The sequence below is a fragment of the Limulus polyphemus genome, unplaced genomic scaffold (genome assembly GCF_000517525.1).
Source record: "Limulus polyphemus unplaced genomic scaffold, Limulus_polyphemus-2.1.2 Scaffold1508, whole genome shotgun sequence".
NCBI lineage: Eukaryota > Metazoa > Arthropoda > Merostomata > Xiphosura > Limulidae > Limulus > Limulus polyphemus.
Genome location: NW_013667118.1, coordinates 135,158 through 155,824, shown reverse-complemented (window position 1 = coordinate 155,824; position 20,667 = coordinate 135,158). Strand labels below are relative to the sequence as shown.

The following is a 20,667-nucleotide window of genomic DNA, read 5'->3' as shown; positions in this document are numbered from 1 at the left end:
GGTTACTTGTAAAGTAACTATATTTGGTTTTATTTTGATCATGGCATCATGAACCTAGCATAGCTTCTGTAATAATAAGGATTTAGATAACTAATAGCTGCAAAAATTTAGTGATGTTTACATAAGCAGGTCATGATATTTGCACTATAGTAATAATGCTTAACTGATTTATGTAATTGATAAAGTAAAAAGATTATGGAATTTTTAACATATTATATCATTATGAGATGGCTCTTTACATTTTCAGTCTTAAAATTTATAGTATATTTAATATTATAACAAGTTGAGACTCTATTTGTAGAGTTAATAACTTTTCTCAACATTGCTGTGATATTTCTTGAAGTAATTTGTGTCAATAGTTTTTTTCAGTGTGTTTTGGACCATCTGTAATCATTAAATGTTTCATAACATATTAATTAAGAAATTTGGTACAACAAATAAATAAATACGTGTCTGCTTTTTTGCAACAAGTAATAATGCTTTATTGACTTAGTTGTAATGGTTATGTATAGTGGTAAGACACAACAGAATTATACTTTTTTTATATATCTTCATAAGTTTTGAATCACCATTGCAGGTAACAAACATATATGCCCTCAAAATGAAAGGCTGCTTATTTTTTTTAAAGTATTAAATAATATTTTTAACAGGGCTTAATTTTAATGTAGCTTATAACATAATATTCAACCGATCTACTTTAGGACCGTGTGTTGTTTCGACATAAGAAGAACAATACCATAACTTGTTTGTTGTATGATATAGCAGAGAGCATCACTACTTCAGACCATAAACCTATATATGCATTATTTCAAGTTTGTGTGAAGCCAGGACGGGATAAGTAAGTATTTTCTTGTGTTGTAGATGTTTACTATTTTTCTTTTCAATGTTTTAGTTTATTCTGACACTGCTTGAAAATAGCTTTTTATTTTTTCCTCATGTTTTTATAGTTCCTTATACTATTTGAATTCTGATAGTATGTTCCTAGGTAAAATTGTCTTCCCATTTAAATCACTGGTTTCAATTTGTTTGTTATGTTTTTATGTGAAACAACCTAGGCAATTTGTTTGTGCTTTAAGTGCTAACCTGCACTTGGATATTTTCTCTGTGTCCACCATGCAGATCAAACAGCAAAATGTTAGCATTATAAATCCTCAAGTTTATTGCCGAGCCACCAGGAAACTTATCATAAGGCAATCGAAATCAAATCATAAGCACTAAATATTTTTATATTAGGAGATAGTTGTGCTAATATATAGATAAACTGAAACAGTATGCCTTCTGGATGCGTAAAAGTTATACTGAGCTGAAGCTATTACAAAATAAGAATCATCAGCTATAGGCATGAAAAAAACCTCAAAGTAAGACATTGTAAGAATAGACAATGAACAAAATCACCAATCTATTAATATAAAATATTATATATTAAAAAGAATAAGTAACAAAATACACTTTCAATTCATCAGTTACATCTTCCTGGTTGCATAGGCAACATGGAAGCCTTGTGATGAAGCACATATGTAGTTTAAGGAAGGTCAGAGGTTATGATTCAGCATTCAAGTTTTTTTCATCCTTCACTTTCTACAGCAGAGGTATAAAAATGTTTGTGATGTACTAGTAGGCATGACAAATGTACTAGGCCCTACCTAAAATTCTACTAGCCCAGCAATTTTTTTTTTTACTATAGTGATGAAATTATTACATATTACAGAAATGTACATATCTACATTTATTGTAATGACTTCCATACTATTACAAAACCAAAAATTAATGTATTGTATAAAATATATATACATAAATCAGTATGATATAATTTAATTCAGAATATATATAAAAATGTATAATCTGCAGGAAGGTTATGCAACCTACATATACAATTAAACTAAAACTAACACACAATGGTCTGATGTACAGAATATCTCTCCATTTTTATCTTACCTAGGAAAAAGGTTGCAGAGTTCCAAGTGAACGGTTCCAGTTATTTTTCCCAAATGCAGCTGTTCACACTGGAAAATAACTATTGTAATCCTAACAACAACAAAAATCACATAGAGTAGAAAATATTTTAAGTATGAAACTCAAGAACTTGACATTTTAATGCACAAGTTAGTAGTTACGTCATCTACATGTGTTTGTATATCAGATAGATTAGCTTATCATTGATAAACAGACTACCAATCTTACAAACATTTCAGTAACAATAGATATTTAACAATTTGAAAGGAAAAAAAACAACTGTTAGAATTTTTATAATTAAATACAGAGTTGAAATTTGCTAATATCTACCCATGGTAGTATATATGGAATTCAGGATAGGCCAGACTCAGGTTTTGATGGTTCCAGGCATTAGGCTAGTGGGTTTTTACTACCATGTACAGTCATAAATAAAAGTTGTCATTTAAAGTGTTATGAAGTTTGTTTCATGATATTATGTATATATAAGCCAACTACATGCTGCATGTAGGTGTCAGAAACTCACCATTCATATGGATTTACAGCATGTTCTTTTGAACCACTTATTCTACATAATGTCATATATTTAACCCATCTAAATGCTTCACTTTTTCTTGCTTTCACAGATTTCGATGGAAACAATCAGTACGCATGAAAAGTTTTTAAAGAATGCATTATATGTAGTGTTTGTGAGTATATATGTATATTATGTTGTTAGTAAAATATTTCAACTTTGTTTTACCTAGCATTCCCCTAGCGGCAGGTTTATTCAACAGAGAAGTTTATTTGGAAGGTAAGTGCTAAAATAAAATTACGTCATATGCACTACCGGCACTTGTGTTTAAATTTTTTAAATTATAATAAATAATTAAAAACAACGTTTTATATTTACACAATAAAAACTTTATTGAAGCCGTACGGCTTCCACTTTAAAATAGAAATATCTATTTACACGTACATGTTTCGATGTGATCTACGTCATCCTCAGAAGTAACTTACAAGACTATCTTATACTTTCTCCTTGTCGCATTACTTCATTGTTATTTGAATATTTAATACTTGTTTTTGTATTTTATATTTCATTATATGTAATGTTTCTCTAATATTTAATGATATAAAACTTTGAGACTGTGCTAAAACTAAAAGATGTACATGTAGAGTGATATTTCTATTTTAAAATGCAAGACGTACGGCTTCAATAAAGTTTTTATTGTGTAAATATAAAATGTTTTTAATTATTTATTATAATTAAAAAAAAATTAAGTCATATTTGAAATCAAGTTAGAAATTTAGTAGCAATGTTTAACTTAAAAGTGATTGTTATGTTTAAAACCCATTTTTGACTAATACTGCAATACAATTTGAAAACTAGATCTTATTTGTAATCTAATTACCATTTTCAGAAAAATTTCCATATAGACCTTGTTAAAAGTCAAAATAGCATATTAAAGTTGTGTTAAAACATATATCATTTTTATTGTAAATGAATTGCCAAAAATCAAAATACATAACTTAATTTCTTCAACATCATCAATACTTTTTGAAGCATTAAGTAATATAAAAGAAATAAAGATTATTTGAAACAGAATAAAAAAAAATCCCTTCTCTACCTCACAGTTGTTGAAAACATCTTTGAATTCTTAATGGCATGTCATGTTTCCTCTTTGGTGAAGATTTAGCTAGACATGTTGGTATCTTTAGATCATGCCATCACTGTAGTATCATGAAATTTAATAAAGCCAAACTCTGTACTCTTTATTACGGTGTTTAACATATTTTGAAGCATGATCTATTGTGAGACTGTTACTGACATGTGATTGGTCAACAAAGGTTTCATTCTTTGCCCATCTCAGACATGATAATTTTATCACAGTTTGAGATGTAGTGGTGTTGTTAGTTAGTTGTTCAGCTTTGGTTTTATATTTTGAATTAGGAGCGCTTCCTTTTTCCTTAACATCCATTCATCTATTGCTGACTATTATTTTGAATGTTTGCTGTTTGGCTTCTTGCTACGGCCTTTGTTTAGATTATTGTAAATTCCATAGTTGTTGGATGGGCTGTTTTGCACATGCTCCTTGAATCTGATAGCTTGGATTTGTGTCATTGACCCAGTGTAGCTATGCCTACAGCATGGACACATGTATTGATACACCATCAGCAACCTTTTTGAAAGAGGTATTTTGTCTTTGAAGTATATAAGATTGACAATAATTTTTTACAAATCTTTCTTTACTGGCCCTGTTTAATTTTTTATAAAGTGTGCAGTTGAAATGTTGTTATGGTTTTCTGACTGGAAACCTTCTACATTGTTAAGGTTTTGTTTAAGTTTCAATGAGATCAACTTTGACTGAAATTAAATTGTGGCCCATCATTTCTTCCTGTATGATGCATTTATAATATGGTTATATGTTATATTGGGCTGATACATCTTAATATTATAAATATTGGCTTTTATCCCTGATATTGTAGTATGTGGTCACATAATTTTTTACTGTAATAATTGGGATTTTTCAAAAAACTAATATAAAAATAAATGATAATTTTTTTTTGTACTGACAGAAGCATTTTTATATACTGTGGTTTTAAAGAAAAGTGTAATCCAAAATATTGGGGAATCACTAGTTTTTTGTGTATCCTTAATTATTTCTAAAGGAAGTTAGACAAGCCTTTTAATTATGTTAATTATAGAAACATTACTAATAAATGTATTTTATGAAACTCAGGTGGTATAATATCACTTATCACATGGCTATTTTCACAATATTTGTTTGAAACTCTTCTCACATACATCACAACCACATTTTTTTCAAAGTACTGGTATAGATTGATATTCTACTTATCATGAGACATCTGAGTGACACAAAGCTGCAATCTTTACAGAAAATGCAAGTGAATATTCCATGTAAATGTATTGGTAATATAAAGAGGTATTTATTTTTATTTTCTGTTGATGATCTAAAGGTAGTCAAGTGATGTAATTAAAAAAAACTGCTAGTTGGACCAGTTTTGGGATTGCTGTAATAGGATTCAAATTCAGGCAGCAAAAGATAATGTGGAGAACTCAGAACATAGGTTAGAAGAGCCTTATAAACTTATTAACACATGTCTATTTACCAGCTCTACAACTTGATTTTAAAGTTAAAAGAACATTTGACATACTATATTTTCTTGTCATTGTAGTAGGACCTCCACCTAATATGGAATTAAATTTCCTTTCATTAAAAAAAAAATCTGGACTTCATAATATTTTGAAAGTTGTGTTGTACCCCATTCATCAAAAAGGATTTGGTTCATGGATTTCAACCAAGAATTATGGTGGTGAATGCAATGCTCAAGTTCATTCCATTCTCCTCAATCAGACTGAAATCTAGTAATTGTGCTGGTCAAGGAAGATGATAGGTGTCACTATTATATTATGGAAATAATAGAGAAAAATCAGTGTTGTGGATTGTACAATATCGTGTGTACAAATGTGAGTGGCAAAAATGCTGTGATTCATTTGCAATTCTAAAGAAAACAAAAAACCAACTCCTGTCACAAGAATATTCCTACACCATTACACAAGTAGGATTAAATGTTCAGTGTTTTATCCATATTTAGACAGTACAGATATGACTCATCAGACCACATTACATGCTTTCTATAAACACCACTGAAACTACGCTTTCCTGTTTGACTGAGCTATTTTTCCCAATGGTCCTTTCACTTTGTTACTGGTAGCTGAATCCTGACTACTTGTGAAAGAATCAGTCAATTTTGGTGTGACTTGATGTTTATTGCACTATAGAGCCACGGCTCCAATTGTCTTTTCAATCAGTCTGCCTCTAGTGATTTGTGGACATAATTTTTTCCAGTGGAAGACATGATCCATTTTGATTATCAGTGTTGAAAGGCCCTGATATTAGATTTCTTTGAATAGCTGGTGAGTAAATTACCGTGATAGTGATGCTACAGTTAAACAGACACATGACCTTTTGAAAATTGTAGAAATCCTTGCTTTTACCCATTGTTTTATATAGTATCCATGATATCACTTTGACTGTATTTATAGAGCAAAAACAACCAAATGGCATATTACACTCTTTTTTCAATACATAAATGAACTGAGTATTTAACATATGTCTGTGGGAGGTCTTTACGAAGGGGCTAGGCAGTGTAGGACTTTGAAAATCTTGGCTGATGGTTGTACATATTGAATTAGATTTAAACTTTAACACATAAAAGTTTATATAACATTGACATATCAAGCTGTTATAAATACTTAACTAGCTATTGTATTATACATATTTTTTTATTTTTAGCTTTTAGTGCTCAACTTATAAATGTTTAATAATTCAACTTGTTATTATTGAATCTTAATGTACATATTAATTCTGTGTTATTACAACAACATTCTTTTATTTTTTCATTTACTTAATTTTGCTTCACTTGTGATTTTTTCTGCACAAATTACAAAGTTAATAAAAGGGCAGTAGTGCATAAACATTCTGAGCTATGAAAGTTTTTACATTCTTTAGTTATTATATTCTTCTTTTACTAGCATCTCGGAGACGTGCTGCTGCACTTGAAAATCAAGATCGGAGAAGTTCTGTGTGTTCTTTAATGTAACACTGGTCTACTGCAGGTGTGGCATTAGAAAATGATGAATTAAAGATAATTGATGCGAAATGAAGTAATCTGTGTAGCAGGTATTAATACTGCCAATTTTTATAATTGAATAAGTATACTTACATTTTCATAGGATTGAATTTTTCTGTTGTAGATGTATAGGGTATCACCATGTTTATATGCAAAATGATTCATAAACATGATACTTCAGTACATAGAAAAATCAAATCACAGTTTGTATAGTTTCAAGTGTCATGACAAACAATTGGAGATATATCACATACTTGCTGTGGTCTAAAATGTATAGCACAAGGTTTATATATAGGCTTATTTTAATTTGTTAGCATTACAAAATGTTTTAGCTGTTTAATATTAAATACTACACCATTTTTTCTTCTTTTTTTAGATAAAGTTACAAAAAGAGACAAAATGAATAGGTATGATTATTATAACTTTCAAAGAGTTTCTTAAGTGGAAGATGTAGGGTATGAAAGTTCTATATCCATCTTTCCGTTTGTTTTAAATAAACTTATGATAAAGAAGATTGAAGGTAGATCATCAGCTGCTGTCAGTTGATACAGCTAAAAGTATGTTGTATTATGCTAACTTTAAAGCTATTTCATTTTTGCTGTTACAGTTTTAAATATTTCAAAAAGTTTGAATAATTAACTTGTGTTCTTTCTTTTCTTGACCACTTGCTATGCTTATTATTATGATATATCAAAAAAATAAAAATAAATCAGTGCTTTACAGAAATAATGGAGTAAACCTCTAAAATAACATTGAAAAGTTTTAATACTGCAGTAAGAAACTTGGGTTAACTACCTCAGGAAACAGCTATTTCAGGCTTGAACAGTAGAGCCTGTAATGCAGACATAATTAAACTTTCTCTTCATCCCCCAGTGGGACAGCAACACGTTTACAATTTACAACACTAAAACCACAGGGAAAAACCCCAGACCCTGTGGTGGACACAGCAGATAGCCCAATGTGGGCTTTTCTCTTAAATAAACAAAAATACTTGAATATCTAGTTTGATGTCAAAAGCTAAGTAAAAAAAAAATTGCAGCTAAAATACAATGAAATAAAGTTTGGCTAATGTAGCTTTATCTTTCTTTCATTAATCTTGAAAATGCATTAAGAATGTAAGACACATCATTGTTACTTACTCTTGAGAATTAAGTGCCTTGTGATAATAAACCATTTGTGGTTTTGTTTTAGAATTCTAAAAGTTGTGATAACTATATGAGTACATCTTTTCAATTGACTTGTACCATTTTCTCATACACTGAAAAAAAAACAAGTCCTATGTTCCAGTGTCATTTGGAATATTTTATAAATAACGTTTGTTGATTATCATCATGCTTTTTACTACATTAGTCTGTATTTTTATGTATCACATGATCATTACATTAATTAATAAACATTAAAACATTGTTTTATGGATGATAGATCAGTTTCAAAGTATTGTTTCTTGGTAAATAAATATGAAAAAAAAAAGATAATCACAATAATAAATGTTTGAAATTTTTTTTATAAACATATTTTATAATAATGTATGTGAGTAACTAATGAGAAGTATTTTGTTTTATTTTATATTATTGAAAACTAATACATTGTTCAGCATTATAATTTTCTACCAACCACATAGATATAAGAGACTGTTTGGTAAAAAGCATGTTGGTTTATATCCTTTGTGTACTCATTAAAACTGTGGTACTGCCCATAAAAATTTCATGCAAGTACCTTCAAAATAAGTTAAGGGGAAATTATGCTTGCCAACGTTTTGTTTAGTGTTTAGTTTCTTACTTCTTTAATGGCTAGTTTTAAAGACAATGATGTTACAATAACATTAAGAGTACAAAGACAAATGTGTGAAAATCATAATGATTGAACTGAAATATAATAAACAATGCATTTTCTAAAATTAGGAGTTTCAAAAACTTATTTAATACTTTTAATAGCAGTGATTTTTAATTTTTTTAAAGTTACAGTTTAATAATTTTATTTAATTCAGTGGTCTTAGAAACACACTTGGTATTTAATTGATTAATTCTTATATTTTACTGTGTTATCAATCAACATGAATTATTTGTTATGTATGTTGCCTCATATTAGTTAAACAAATACAAAATCACCATAGCTTGTGAAATTGAGTTGTATTATAGTTGAATCTTTGTTTGTTCTTTTATTAATTTTGATTATATGCCAATGTCTCCTGTTAACTAAGTTTGATCCATATTGATAGGTTTGATTTTTTAAAAATTGCATAGTGTTTGTTTTTTAACAAATAATTCATGTGAACAGACTGTGTTTTTAGATACAGACCCATTTTTACTTCTGCTTTATCTTACCTACACATTAACTTCTCACTGGCCTGTATCAAAATAGAAACATTTCTCATTCACATTGCATCTGAAAACTTAATTCCATTAGTAATTAACCATTCAATACAGCCTTCCCATGATTATATCACTAATGAATCCTCAAATCCCCGTCCCACCAAAAATGCTCGCCCTTTCAGCTGTTGGGGCATCATAATGTTACAGTCAATCCACTATTCATTGGTAAAAGAATAGCCCAAGAGTTGGCGGTGGGTGGTGATGACTAGCAGCCTTCCATCTAGTCTTACACTGATAAATTAGGGAAGGCTAGTGCAGATAGCTCTCGAGTAGCTTTGCACGAACTTCCGAACAAACCAAACCAATTATATGGTTGCCATGACTATTAAACGCTATGGTTACATCCTTTTGTTGTATAAGATATTTAGAAATGGAAACGAAAAGATGAAAACTAGAAAAAGTTAACTACAACCAAATAAATTGTGTATGGAGAGTAAAATATACCATTTATACATTTATTGTGAATGGGGACTACCACTGGTGGGGCTGATCCTACAGGATTTGAGGCAGTTAATTAATAATTAGGATCACCAGATGATGATAATGCATCACCATAACTTTCTTTTGTAGCGTACAAAGAAAGGATCACCATCTGCATCCTCATCACCCTATGATTGATATAGCTACAAATTCTGATTGGAGAGATTTGGCAGGACTTGTAGTTCTGTGCTTATAGCAAACAAATCTAACCTGTAATATGAATATGAAATATCCGGTGTATGCATTATCATGATTTATCCTATCCTTTATCTCGATTATTCTAATACTGATGATACTAGAGCAAGAGTGTATTTAAATATTATACTTATAGAGTAGCTTGTGCAAGAAAAGAATACTTCTGTCTCACATCACACTCCTTGAATGCTTCTTTTCTACTTTCACTTCTGTGCTGTAGGATTCAACTGATGTTATTTTAGGGGGGGAATTAATGGGAAAGTGGATTATGTACATTGTTGAAAAGTTTTATGGAAGGCCTTGATTGCTTGAACTAGGAAAAGGCACCAACACCACCTTATTCCATATTTATATTGAAGGTTTACTCAAGGTCTACATATATGCTAATTTCTTTTATCAACTTTGCCTTGAAAGATATTTCAAACTTTAAAGTTTCAATAAGCCTGTTGTCTGAAGTTTATAAAAAAAAAACAACAACAAAGGCATAAGTGTTTTATTTCCTCATAACATGTTGTTTCATACTTTTATTGAGCATTTAATATCTTGAGGAATGTGATAATACACAAATATTGTGATACCTAGATCATTATTAAAGTAATTGAGCCATTTTACTAATACTTAAGTTACTTTTACCAAAAGTGGAAGCTGTATATTTATATAAAGTGCTTAGTGAGATTTTTATGAATGCAGTATAAGGTAGGAGTAGAATTTAAGTTCCATTGAATAATAAAAGAATATATAATTACTTTAGTATAAATGTGCATATATCACACACACATTGATATTAAAGTACACTTATTAATCTCAAAAAACATGTAAAAACCTGTAAAAAATCAAGCAACCAACTGGGCAGATTAAGTGTCTCTAATATATGTAACAGGTAATTGATATTGATACTAAACTAATGTATGGAATAATATTGGTCTCTAAGGTACTATTTAATTATGAATTCCTGGTGCGAGAATAAAAGAAGTGATAAATGTCAGTCTTAACTGATAAACATCAATTATAAACAAACTATTTTCCAAGAAAACGTTTTTGTAAATTGATATGATCTGTGAAAAAAAAAAATCATTGTTGGTAATCATTATGACCATTACCTTTAGAATAAAACTTTGTGATAGAATATTGAGTAATTAGTAAATACATCTTTAACATCATCGAGCTATTTATTAGGAAACAGAAAAACTGAGGCCAATTTATTACTGCTTTAGATCAACTGCTAAGAATGTTGAAATAGATAGGAAGAAGTGATGGTGAAAATAATTAATTTTTATGACAATTACCAGTGTTGTTATATGTAATTTTTCACAATTGTTTTTTTAAATCAGATTTTTATTTTGTTTGTCATATTTTATTATGATTGGCCTTATATGTGATCTTCATTTGTAAAGTATGATAAAAGTGGCACATTTCTGTATCTAATGTTATATATGTACAGGTAGTAAGCTGATTAGATGACAAAGTAGTGATATTTATACAGATAGTAAACCAAATTTAATAAAAATCATGTTTCAAGTCCTGTGCTGCCATTGGAAGCATCTTCTCTATCACTAGTTATGCTCAGTCTAATTACTTTGGTTAAACACTGTTGCTCTAAACCACAATATCTATTATAAGAAGCTCCTGCAACGAAATATGAGGTAAATCTTAAACCATGCATCGTCACATACTTTCTTAGGTCTCTCCACTGTACGTGGACATTGACTTTCATGAATACATTTAAGCAAATCAAACACATAGGAAATCGTGCACCTTTAGGTTATTTCACAGAAGAGGATAGCATGAACATCAGTATCTTTTTTCTATGGTTCATAGAAATGCTGCTTTACACTTAGATGTGCGATGTGATATTAGCCATTCCTTCTTGACATCATGGCCTTTACAGCACAGGAGTCTAACCTCACATAATTGGTAATAATACATTCTCTTCAGAGTAACTAGAGTTAATCTTTGCTTTACTGCAGACATTGTGAACTTAAGTTTCCTATTATTTAAGAAATTTGCAACAACCATAAAACTTGATGAAAAACATTTTACATTTTCTCTACCAGTTGGGGAATACTGTATCATTTCGTATTCAGTATATAGTTTCTTTCTTGTTGCATTCCTTCAAGTGCACCAAAGCCTAATATATTGTTGCAACAGATTTCCATTTCCCACATGCAAGATATTTTTGTATTTCTTTTGGCAATTTTCTTTGTCACCAGTGTTTTGGGAGCAGCTTGTGCACTCATGGTTTATGGTTCTTTACAAGGGCAAGTCCTTTGTGAATTATGTGATACACAGTTGATTTGGATATTTACAATCTTGTATAAATAATATTTTGAGTGTTTATGTTCATGCAATGGTAGCTAACCGGTGTGTACAAAGTTTTGTGGTGGTTTAGTAGTAATTCTCTGTGTAATGGTAATCTGTTTAGTTGATTTTATAGCCTTATACTTGTATGAGTGTTCTGCTCTTTGCTTGCCATTGTTTTTCAACACATTAGTGGTAGCATTTGTTAAGTTTGTGCACCCCAAGCTTTAATTCTCTACAATTTTGATATACAGGTGGCTTTCCTTGGAAAAGCTTTAAGTCAATCCAAGGTGACATTGTATGTTGAATGGTTAGGAATTTGTTGTGAAACAAATATCTAAATGCTAAATGTAGTTGATGATGGTGCTGTGGCTCACATTTTCAGCAACATGATATATTAGCATGTGCAAATCATTCTTAAAAAACTTTGATTAATTCTCTAATGCTATGTTAGATATGCTGTTTTGTGCATTGATTTCAGATTACTTCAAACATTAACCATTTGTATTAAATTCAGTTAGTGGCAGTTTTTATGTGATGATAGCATTGTTTATATACATTTGTAATGTATGTATGATTAATATGAAGAGAGTATTGTGTCAGAAAATGTCCATGTTCTTTAAATTTATTATTTTTGAAATAATTCAGATACGTTTATTAAATATGTTGTAATAAGTTTAAAACACGTGTAATGATTAAATATAGTGCATTTTGTTTACTAGAAATTGTTTTCTTTAGAGCTGTTCGACATATATTATTGTAAACAAGTTTAAAATAACCTATTGTTTTATCTGAAAAGCACATGTAAGTAGCATTATGACAAAATTTAAAACTTCTTTAATCATTTAAATATAGAAGAAACCTTTTATTGAAGCTGATTCTATGGGAATTAAGAAAACAATAAACAATCTTCATCCATCTGTTACCTTAGCTACTATGTAAATAAACAAACTGGCACATAAAACCATGATTCACAGTGGCTTGTGTCTGCTTTTCTTTATTTAACATAAGGCAACTTGTATTGTTGATGAAGACTAATTGATAATAACAGTGAGGACACATTTGCTATGCCAGAACTTCTAGTATAAAAGTTAATGTAAAAGTCAACAAATCTTAATGATAAAACTTAGCAAATGTTAATGCCTTATAAGAAAGTAATCTTTATAAATTATCACATGTTAAAGAACCAGGGGTCACATGACTGGGCAAAGTGCTGACTTCACTTATTATTTTTGACTACTGCAAAATTCAGGTTGTCTTAATTTTCAGTTTAGTTGGTCAAGGTCATCTGCCGAGCTATAGACAACAAACAGTATCATCACACGTGTTTTCCAACCTCTCAACATAAGTCAATCATATTACCAAGATGCCACATATTTATACATATACTTCCAACTCAGCATGTACAAAATAACCACAAGCCAATCAGCACACTCCATCTGATCTCCCCATTAAAAGTTTGTCAAGACCACTTACTCTCATCAATTATTATTGAAAGTGTGTGTTAAAACATCCAAAAAAGTTGACTGTATATTGTATTGATAGACATAATTGGAATATTATTGGTGGATTACGGCAAGGTGTTGATGACTGGGGAAAGTGTCATGTGTTTTTTTCAGCACACTGCTGTATTTTTTATTTGATTGTTAATGATGCAAGGTATATACTGTAAGGTAGTAGCATTTTAAATGGACTTTACTCCTTAATTTACAGATACATTTTAAGTTTGCAATCAAATCAAACTTATATAGTGCTGCCAATAATTGTATTCTTCATTTGGTGAGAATGTTTCTTACAAATTGGTTAGGCATAAAACCTTTAGAGAAATAAAAGGTTAATAAAAAATAATTACATGATGAAAAGTCAAAACCAGTTTAACAGTATTTTGAGTCAGAATGAGTTCATGCAAGATACCAAGATTTTAACATGCTTAGTTTGTAAGGGTGTGGAAAAAGGCAAAATGTATGTGTGTGGGCATGAAAATCCTGTGAAGACTACAAATATGACTGGCATACAAGATATAAGTTAAAAAATAAAAACAGTAAATTTAGAAAATGCTTTTTCTATTAGTTTAAATGAAAACATATTATTCTATAGATATTAATTTCAAAAATAAATGAAATGTATTTTCTTGATTCTGAAAAGTTTTAAATTTAAAAAGTACTATCATTTTTAAATGCTACAAATTGCATATGTATATATATATATATATACATATACATATACACTACACAAACACACATGTCATGGAAATAATTAACCCCTAAATAAACAATATTTCCTTTATTAAATAGTTTCACGTTGTGAGTGTGTTTCATAAAGAATTTTTAAACACTTCTCTCTGTTGGCACATGGAGGAAGAAGTTATTTTTCCTGTTTTTGAGGACTGGTTTGACTCCTGAAGAACAGACATAAAAGAGGAACACCTTTAATAGTGTTTTGTTTATAAAAGAAGCATATTTGAGTACAAATAAGTAAGATGTAAATCAAAGACTGAACCATAAAAGATTCAGTGCTTTTGATAGGTGGATCTGTCTTTCATAGAAGCAAAGAAAGACAAGTCCACTATAGGTTTAACTTTTTTTTTAGATCCCTTCTATTATAGTTTTTGTAAAAGTTAAGCTTGGGTCACCCTGTGCATATGAAGAAATTAGAAAATGGCTATGAGGCACCATACTAACAAAGACACTTAGATATTGACTTAATATTGTAATGAAAATTTGTTTTACTTTGGCATTATTTTTTTAAAAGTGAATTTATGGTGCTCTTATGAGTTAAAGTTTGCTGTCAAGTACAGAGGTTGAGTATATTATAGTAATATGATCTCATCACATTATTACACCTCATGTCATCATGTCTGGTCATGCTCTGTCTAATGACTGTGCATCTTGACAATAGCTGTAGATAGTTTCCATTGCATTTCATGTTTGAAGCACACCCCTCCGACCTGCAACTTTCTATAATCTGTCTAGTATATAAGGATGACCATGTTTGAGTACTATTTAAACAGTCTGATTACAAAGAAACCCATTGGCACTTCATCTGGCAACTTAACTGGCATGTCTCCATATGAAATAGCATGAATAATTGTTTCATGCTCCAGCTGCTTGAAGTATGCAATGGTTGAACTGATATCTCATGGAAGGAAATTGTGTACACTTGATTTCTGTTTCTATTTCAGGTGAAGATCTTTCTTGCTGATGTTACACACTGTTGTCTGGGACATGAGGATAGCTTTTCCTGCTGACCTTTGTGTTCTTTGATTCTCACCTGTTACAAAATGCTGCAATTTGATAATCACAACTGGGTAAAAATATTTGCAGACCATTTTTTGGATGGTACTGGTGCTCCAAGTTGATCCATGTTCTTTTGTTTGTCAATGCCATTAAGTATAAGGGGTAGCCCCATCTGGGAGATCCTAATTCCCAATCTGAACATATCTTTATGATCTGAGTGTACAAAAAGCTTGTATATCGGAAAAGGCTCTTACATACCATTCCCAGTACTCAACTTACAAATTACAAAATGCCAAACAATGTTAAAATGTAGTTCTAATAAATTCTGTTCCACTGCAACCTTATATTGGCTTTGATTGTCATGTAACTTCCTGATTTGCATATTCAGCATTGTTTTAATATGACATACTCACTCTTCTGTATAGGATACTAGTCTTTATCTTGAATTTGTAAATGCATTGTCAGTTTTACCCAGTAAAATACCTGTATTTCTACATGAAACACTGAGTTTCCTTATGTGATATTCCAAATGCAATACTTTGGGTGTTTAAATAACATGTAACTACACTGTGACTATTAATTACTCATTACTTTTCAGCAGACTAGCTAGTAATGTATTTTTGAGTGTTCCCTTTTGGAGCAGTCAATATTATTCAAATATCTTAAGTATTATAGGTTATTAGAGGTAAGAAAAAGACTACATCAAAACCGATAAATTGTTTACATTCTACCACAATAAAAAAGTGTAATGTAATTATTTGCTTTGCTTTCCTAAGTAGAACTGATTAACTCTGAATTCAGTAAAACAATTCTGTTAGAGGAGTAGCAAATCAAAGAATAGATTAGGTCCCTATGTAATATATATGTTGTTACAGATCATGATCTGAAGCATGTTATAAAGCTAATCCCTGCACTTATCATACATCATATCTAAATATATAAGTATTGAATTAATCACTAGCACATTGCCTATGTGTAAGTAGTTCAACTACTGTGTAAAAACGAAAAATATCTAAAATTTTGTAAATTCTGTTAATTATACATTTAGTTGTATTCAGCAGAGATTACACTCATTTCACATCCCATTTAACATAACTACTGTATTCAAAAATCCTATGCAGAAAAGCTATAAAGGAAAGAAACATTTAATTCTAATTATACTTTTCACAAAGGTAGTTATAAAACAATTATTATTTAAATCCAACATAATTTTCAATTCACGAGCTTGAATTAAGGTTCTGCAACAAACCCTAAATTTGAGGTGTGCATTTATATATATAGGTAGAAATTGCTTTACAGACTACATAACCAATATTTGTGTACATCAGAAACTATAAAAAGTAGTTAAGATTATTTTGTCAAGGCATGAATAATATCATCACAAACCTAAATAGGATATTTTGTTTTTATTTCTATAATACATATTTACTTGCTAAATGTGTGTTTCAAACCATACTTAAAGAGTAAGTTTTACTTGAAGTAGAGAAGAGATCAGACATCAGAGGTAAATGAACATTTTTATGATAGTTACGTAACACTATACTTGTTCTACTGTAAAAAAAATTAAACACTATAAAGTAGTACACTCAAAGCATCATAAAATATACTGGCAAAGAAAATCAATTATATTTCATATAAAAATGTAGCTTGCCAGTTTTTGACTTTATCAATAAAGATAAAATTGAGTTTGAGACTGCATTGATAATCCTAATAATCAAACAGATATATGCAGACATCACAATAACTATCACTAACTTTAGGTCATTCAATATACCAGTACTTAAGGGTTGTTTCTTTTCTATATCACATTTCACAAATTCTAATGACTCTTATATTTAATTTGTTTTTGAATTCACCTGTTTAAATAATTTCACATTGTTCCAGTCGATGACGTGGAACATTTGCCACATGTTCAGTCCAAGCTGAATCATTTGTTTTTAATTTATCAACTGCATTTTTATGTTTTCTTATTCTGAATTTCAAATTTTTACACGTCTGCTCAATATAATGTAAACCACAACTGCATGAAATTTTATATTTATTCCATATTTACCCCTTAGTTTAATTTTATCTCTCAATCCATTGATAATATTAATTAATTTTAACCGAGATGTAAAGGTTACTTGACAGTCTTTATATTGTATGAAAACATTACCTGCTTGTGTTGACCATGATGGAGCATATGGCAAACATATTCTTACTGTTTTCCTTTTTGAGTGTGTGTAACTTGTTACAATCAAATGTTTGTAATTTATTGCAATATTTGTTATAAATCCTACTTACGTTATTAGGTTTACAGCCTGTTTAAATAATTTAATTCTACTATTACATTTTATTTATGTGAGTGAACAAATAACAGTCCTATGTAGGAAAGATGAAAATGAGAATATTTTTTGTGATAATGTGTGACACGATGTAGCATCTTAATTGGATCAGCCCTATAATACAGTTCACTTTAGAAGCTGAACAGGAGGGTTGTTTAAATTGTTTGTTGTTTCTCTAAAATAAGAGCGAGAGTAGCTTTCTGTCTACTCCTGTATATAAAAAAACGTTCTCAGTTGCCATGCCATTATTCCTTAAATACATCAGACTGACAGCTCTTGTGCATACTTCATTAAAAATCAAGACACTAACATTTCCATGTGCAAAATGAAATTATTAGCGTATTGTTAAAATAACATGCTCTACATGTTTCAGTGGATAATATGATCCACCATCTTCAGGAGACAAAGGAGGACACACGAGGTTCGTTTATGTACTGGAGTAAATGTGTACAATTAGTATAATGTACATTGGTGCCATTTATGAAACTGAATTCGAGAGGTTCACACATGTGGCACCTGGACCTGAATTTCTTTATATTTTTTATACTCTTATACTTAAGTCATATTTTAAATTCACCTCTTTTAACTAATGACACATTCTGCATGTAGCACACTTATCATTTGAAATATGATCCTAACATGCAGAAATAATAGTAAAGACTAGACTTCTTTACAAGAGGAAAAATGACTACACCACACTTACGGTGCTACACATGCATTATTTATATTGAGGCTTATATGAGAAAATCATTAACAAATGTACTACTGATCATAATAAGGTATTGTTAGTTTACTGATTACAATTTAAACACATTTCAACAATCTATAAATCTTAAAGACATTTATAATGAGACAGTATCATTCATTTTCAGTTGAGTTACATCACTTCTGAATTTTGTAATTTGAACTAAGTGTAAAACAGTGAACTTGTATGTTAGGGTATATCCACACACATCTGCTATTCACGTAAATGTCATTAATGTAATATGAATTTCTAAACAGTTTTTTATTTTTTTTATTGATTATAACTAGAAACTACTCAAAATTACTAATATATGTGTTTCTGATCAAGTATAGTACTGTATCATGTACAGAACATATTGCCTAAATCTCTAAAGTTGCACTAGGTCATTCAAATGTAACACTTATAAAAAGTGAAATTGGTCACAGCTTCACATATTGAGATTTATCTAGTTCAAATTTTATTGAAGCTTCTGAACTTAAATAAATTAAACAAGGAATTAATATTACAAAAAATATAAATACACTCAACTGTAATAGTTACCAAAATATAAAAGTTCAAGTACAATTTATCTATTAACGTTTATGGTGAAATTTAAAAGACAAGTCAAGAGAATTGAAATATATATATATATTTATTGGACAAAGTATCAGAAACTAGATAACACAATAACGTTCAAAGTATCCCAGAATGATCGCAATGCTAGGAATCTGAAAAGGACACTTTGTCGAAAAAAAGTGATAAAATTATCTGAATGAGGTGCTTATATACATTACCAGAATAGAGGGTGCATTGATGTAGGTGGAGAGTATCACAAGACAATTATCACCAAGGGCAATTGAGTGGAGTATAAAAGACTGGAGCAAGCGAGAAAAAATTGGACTAATGCTTAGATGGGCAAAGAAAAAAACCCTGGCTGTAGAGTAATAGCTATAAGTGGCAGAATAGGTAAGTATGTTTTGGAATAATGTATTTCTCTTCTGTCTTAAAAGCTTCCCCTACGAAGATCAATTTTGATAATTATGTAGATCTAATAACTCAATTTTCCTACCTTTAACAATGATTTTTATATGTTATCATTTATTTTCAAGATAACTGGTTTAATGCCTAATATTTCATTATTTTCTAGTTTTGTTGGTTGTTCTGGCATTTGCTCAACAGCATTAGCTGACAAAAATTTTAGAGAAACAAACCATTTTGGTGGATTAGTCGATTACAATGAAGATACTGATCTATGGATTCAGACAGCTTGTTTTTTAACATATCAAGAAGTTCTGATACTATAAAAGGTACGTCTGACATCTAGTAAGCAAAGCAATAGTTAAGCCATAAACATTTTAATAATCAATGACTTATAAAAGGAAATTCAATATATATATATATATATATGTTAATTAGCTATAAGTTTTAATAACCAGTAACAGTTCAATCCATTCCCCCTCATATACACACACACACTTTTCTCTACATTCAAGTGACACATTTCTTTAACTATAAATACATATACTTACAGATTCACATTACATGAAAGGAGAACATATGTAAAATCATACTATAAAGAATTGTTACCTTTTTCAGGAAGATAGAGATTCTGTAATCATGGTCAATAACAGGTACCATGTCCTTAGACAGTTACACATCTAATTCAACCATATCTGCTTCTGGATAATACAAAACACCAAAGATTATTTCAGAATTAAATTTCATCAAGTTCTCAAAAAGTTCATACCCTAAAAAATATTACATTTAGAAATTTCACATGATTAAAAAAATATTTTCTTTCATCAAACCACCTATTATTTTTTATTAGCAATTCTTAAGAGAAGCTCCCAAGTGACACAGCAACACGTCTGCGGACTTACAACACTAGAAACTGGTTTTCAATACCCGTGGTAGGCAGAGCACAAATAACCCATTGTGTAGCTTTGTGCTTAACTTCAAACAAACAAACAAACAAATCTTAAGAGAAATGATTTTTTTAGAACATAGGATATAATAACTGAAAAAAAAAATGAGTATGTGCTTCTTTGAATTCCTTGCATCATGTTATATTTTATATACAACTTACAGTAGCTAGTAATTTCCCAAAAGAATTTTTTCGAGACTTAGATAATTAAAAGTGGTGATGGAAGTAATCTGGTATGGTGAAATAGAGAACTGTATGTTAGTACGACTTAACAGTATGGTATCATTAAGATTCCTGCTCCTGTCTCTGTCTTATATAACGACTTAACAGTGTGGGATCATTAAGATTCCTGCTCCTGTCTCTTTCTTATATAACGACTTAACAGTATGATATCATTAAGATTCCTGCTCCTGTCTCTGTCTTATATAACGACTTAACAGTATGGTATCATTAAGATTCCTGCTCCTGTCTCTTTCTTATATAACGACTTAACAGTATGATATCATTAAGATTCCTGCTCCTGTCT

The 20,667-nt window shown here is 30.0% G+C and overlaps 1 protein-coding gene across 2 annotated transcripts in view; it reads left to right on the top strand.

Moving 5' to 3' along the window:
- LOC106463872 (72 kDa inositol polyphosphate 5-phosphatase-like) overlaps positions 1-15,513 on the top strand; it is a 64,645-nt gene extending 49,132 nt beyond the window's left edge. The window contains exons 10-13 of one of the 2 annotated variants that reach the window (XR_002611601.1): positions 702-838; positions 2,697-2,743; positions 6,491-6,638; positions 15,115-15,513. Coding sequence is in view for 1 of the 2 variants with exons in the window: in XM_022391502.1 (XP_022247210.1) it covers positions 702-838; positions 2,697-2,743; positions 6,491-6,558 (252 nt within the window). In the remaining variant the exon portion in view is untranslated. Of the gene's footprint in view, positions 1-701; positions 839-2,696; positions 2,744-6,490; positions 7,528-15,114 lie in introns of those variants that run through there. The other variant, XM_022391502.1, reaches the window with a different exon arrangement.
- Positions 15,514-20,667: the final 5,154 nt, after the last annotated feature.